Here is a 4,633-nt window from a genome sequence, read left to right on the forward strand (position 1 = left end):
AATTATGTGTCTCGGGCATACGGTATTCCAACAATCTCCCACTTGCACGTGACTCATAAGAAGTTAATGCTAATGGTGAATACCGCCTAACAACAGGTCACCACCCTTAGTGTGTTTGACTAAGTGCCATTCAATAACATCATCCCCTTCAAGTCCATACTTGATATGATATAGGTAAGTCTTATCATTACATCCCTTTGTTACTAGATGTCCTGTCAAATCGAAGAGACACAGAGTGATCATTCTCTCAATGATTTAACTTAACAGGCCTTAGACATCTAAACTCTCAACACATAAGAGGAACAAATCCCATCTTGACTGCATACATCCTCGTTGACATCTCATATGATATCTGAGCTCTTTCTTACGCGTCATCGTGTTACCGAAATAACAAAGAAGAGAGTCAAGATATCAGACTTGATGAAAAACCAGATCCAATATGCATCTCAGGTCAAAGGACACAATGATACTCGCCTTTACTCAAGGATTACTTATGATCAGTTGCACTAACTCCATGCAGTGATCCTTGAGAGCGGATCATGTCCAATATTTGTATCCCACAAATATCTATGAACCTTGGTGGCAAACCTATGCCCTATATTCATCACATGAATATCAACCAATCCGGGTTCATAATAGTCTTAACTTCATACTTGTTCCACAAGTATGATCGACTACGGACGTTTAGAACAACATAAGTCATTCATGGATTAAACATGCAAATATAGAACATAACTCATTGAATAATTAAAACATAATTAATTTTCATGAGATACCCATTACATTTGTTCTTATACAAACACTAAACACAGATTAAATCCACTCACTAGAATACCGAAGTCCTAATGCACAAACATGACCCTCATGCTTTGGCCTATCGAGGAGCTTCGTGAGTGGGTCCGCAATATTTTGATCGGTATGAACTTTATGAATACATATCTTTCCCTTTTCAACTTCATCCCTTATGTAGTTGAATCTGCGCTCAATGTGCCTCGTTTTCTGATGAGCACGAGGCTCCTTGATCTGTGCAATAGCACCCTCATTGTCACAGAATATCTCTAGGGGCTCCTGAATGGTAGAGATAATCCCTAGATCCATGATGAACTTTTTCATCCATGCAGCCTCTTGGGCTGCCATTGAAGCGGCGATGTACTCAGATTCTGTAGTGGATAACGCGACAACATCCTGCTTCGAACTCTTCCAAGAGACAGCGCCTCCATTCAAAATGAAGACATATCCCGACTGTGACCGAGAATCATCTCGGACACTTTGGGAGATGAATGAGATGCCGTCTCCAAGGAATTTGGAGACGAGGAGGAGGAGAAGAGATAGACAGCACCATTTTTCTGTTTTTGTTTCTGTTTCTCAGGTGGGTTTTAATGTTTTATCTTCATTTTCAATCATAACATTAATAAGTTCTACTAATTACCAAATGTGAAATTTTGAATTCTTCAATGTCTACTCTGAAACTGTTATTTTCGATTTTGTTGTCATTTTCAATTCAATTATCCAAATTATTACAAACAATGCTAATTCCGAAAACCATACTCACTAAAATCCCAATAATATTGACAATTATAATTTTAAATTTCGTTGTCAAGGGCAATCTTGTTTAAACATAATGGTAACTCGGTGTATGTATTATAAACAACCAACATGCTTCTCTCTTAATGGACCATCCTTGACAAAAAAAAGTGAAAGGTAGGAGTGTCATTGGTAATATTGATGGTTTGGCTGAAAAGCGAGAAGTGCACTAAGGCGCCATGGTGTAAACCAAGGCCCCAAGTGTCATTGTATGCGAGCGCTTATGTAAAAAATTTTATATATCTCAAATTTTTAGCATATTCTACCCATAATTTAGCTAAAAGTATTTGAATTTTGTACATGTATAACCTAACCTAAAATACAACATTTTGATGCACAAAAACTCGCCTCTTGCCTCATGTCTTAAACTTCTGAGGCACGCTTTTTTAAAACCACGTTGTGCATTGCGTCTAAGGCTTACTTTAAAACCAAGACTGACGGTATGGATTATTATAGCAAATGAGTCATAGATTGGATTATTAAAATTCAATTTTCTTATATATATTATCATCTTCTGTCATGTGAATATTGGGTAATTCACATTTGAAAAATGCAGTTATTTTTGTAAATTTTTGTTTTCGACCGTTAATTATTCATGTTCATATGTTTTTATCAGAGGACGGATCGATTAGGAACTGGGACCCACCACAAGAGTCCAATCTCACACGGAACCAGAACCGAGCCTAACAATGGTGAAGTCGTTGATTCTCTTAACAATACCAATTTAATGGAGGTAAACAAGCATCCTCATTTCCTATATTATTCACCATTCCCATTAACTACAAATAGGCTGGTAAACGAATGAACAAATACAAACGAAACATGTTCATGTTCGTGCGTTTGTCTTTAAAGAAACAAACAATTTAACGCAAACGGGGTTTCTTGTTCGTGTTCCTTCGGTAAGAAATTAACATGTTTGTGTTCGTTTATATTCGTTCGTTAATAATATAAATGGATGTTTCATGAACGAACATAACTAAACATAGTTGCATAGATGACGAAAATAATTGAGCTAAAGCCAGTTAAAAGTAATGTGAAAAAGGATGTGTTTGGTTTAAAAATTATCAAAACTACGTTAAGTAGTAATGGACTGAAAAAAAATTAAATGAGTATGGTAACAAACGTAAGTAAACGAATTTAAAGAAACAGAAACTAGCGAACGTAGATGAATGTACGGTTCGCGAACATGAGTGAATAAGCGAGACATATGCTCATGTTCGTTCGTTTAACTGAACACATATTTTGTTCATGTTCGTTCGTTTATTATATAAGCAAACATAAACGAATTTCCTGCCAAACGGTTCACGAATGTTCGGTTTGTTTACACTTTAGTACTTTACAGACCTAACCATAAATGTATTAACCATCTTGACACCACAGATTGAAAACCGACCTCGATCATCAACCCCCAACGGTTCAATAAACAATATCAACTCGCGTTTAAAGGAAGTTAGTAAAGCGTTAACAACATCAAAAGACCTCCTAAAAATTATCCACCGAATGTGGGCCCATGACAACCTCCCTTCATCGAGCATGTCACTTGTATCCGCCCTACACACCGAGCTAGAACGAGCCTGCCTTCAAGTCAATCACATAGTCAAACATCATCGCGTTGACCAGGCTGAACTCAATGATTTACTAAAACACTTTGCAGAGGAGAAACAATTATGGAAAAGTAAAACACAGCACGCGATTAATACCGCGATCGAGTCAGTCGCGAACGAATTAGCGGTTGAGAAAAAGATGAGAAAACGGGCCGAGAGTTTGAATAAAAAACTCGGGTTAGAATTAGCCGAAACGAAAGCGGATTACGGTAAGTTGTTGAAAGAACTCGAGAGTGAAAAGCAGACCCGGGAGGTTATGGAGAAGGTTTGTGATGAGCTGGCGGTTGATATTAAACGGGAATCGGCTAAAGTTCATGAAGAAGTTGAAAAAGAGAGGGAAATGATGCAATTGGCTGATAAGTTGAGAGAGGAAAGAGTTCAGATGAAGTTAGCAGAAGCTAAGCATCAATTTGAGGAGAAAACCGCGCTTGTTGACCAGTTAAAAAGTCAACTTGAAACGGTTCTTGGTAATAATGTCAAAGGTAAGGTTAAAGGACGGAAAGATGTAGATTTGATGATGTTTTTGCGTCAAGGTGGGACCCGTTTGAACGAAGAACATGAAGATAGCGAAGTCGAGGACGTCAATGATTCAGTTAACAATCTGGTCAATGGTTCGGTCAACAACTTGATCAACGGTTCAGTTAACAATCTGGTCAATGGTTCGGTCAACGGGAAGGCATCAAGAAAAACTGAATGATTAAACGAGCTTGAGTCTAGATCTAGAATGAACTGAATGATTAAACGAGCTTAATGGTCACCTTAGCTTGGATATTGATCAATCGAGCCTACCTGGGTCCAAGACAATTTAATTCCGGCCAACGGCAGATGACGGCGCCGGAAAACGCGGAATAACCCAAAAACGCGTTAAAAATAACCAGATCTGATGTTTTGAGCGAATATGTATATGCGGCGTATATGTTTTATCATATGCAGCGCATATATTGGACAACATATATGGCATATATGTTGGATGACATATACGGTGCATATGTAGACTTATACGTTGAAATACTTATACGCTGGAAACATATACAGGGGTTTGAACTTCAGTTTTCTGATGAGCTTAACCCCAGCTAGGGGCTCTGTCCCTTGGACCCTGCTAGGGGCTGCCGCCCTAGGACCCTACTGCCAGGGGCGCTGCCCCTGGACCCCGTTATCCAGGGGTTCCATTAACATAGAAATATTATATAATTAGGAGTACTTAAGTGATGCTTATTAATTGCTACACAGGTAGTTGTGCACAGCTGAGAAGAGGTGTGACCATAAACTCAGAAAGGATCGAGACACATGTGAGTTTCTAGCCCCATTTCCTTTTTATTTTTCGAGGTTGTGTGCATACTCAATGTGATTAGTTAATACACTTATCTTAAGTTGTAAGTATATGATATGTGAATGTGTATGAAGATATATGTATGAGGTTAAGAGTATGTATGAAAGTATATAAT

The 4,633-nt window shown here is 38.2% G+C and overlaps 1 protein-coding gene across 1 annotated transcript; it reads left to right on the forward strand.

Annotated features, from left to right (window-relative positions):
• The first annotated feature begins 1,285 nt into the window (after positions 1–1,285).
• On the forward strand, positions 1,286–3,885 carry LOC143611198 (uncharacterized). The gene is made up of 3 exons (XM_077085460.1): positions 1,286–1,369; positions 2,201–2,317; positions 2,965–3,885. The coding sequence occupies exons 1-3, from the start codon at positions 1,286–1,288 to the stop codon at positions 3,883–3,885; spliced, it is 1,122 nt and encodes a 373-aa protein (XP_076941575.1).
• The last annotated feature ends 748 nt before the right edge of the window (positions 3,886–4,633 follow it).

The sequence above is a fragment of the Bidens hawaiensis genome, unplaced genomic scaffold, assembly GCF_021521415.1.
Source record: "Bidens hawaiensis isolate Kalapana, Puna unplaced genomic scaffold, B.hawaiensis_p1.1 tig00029934_1, whole genome shotgun sequence".
Taxonomy (NCBI): Eukaryota; Viridiplantae; Streptophyta; class Magnoliopsida; order Asterales; family Asteraceae; genus Bidens; species Bidens hawaiensis.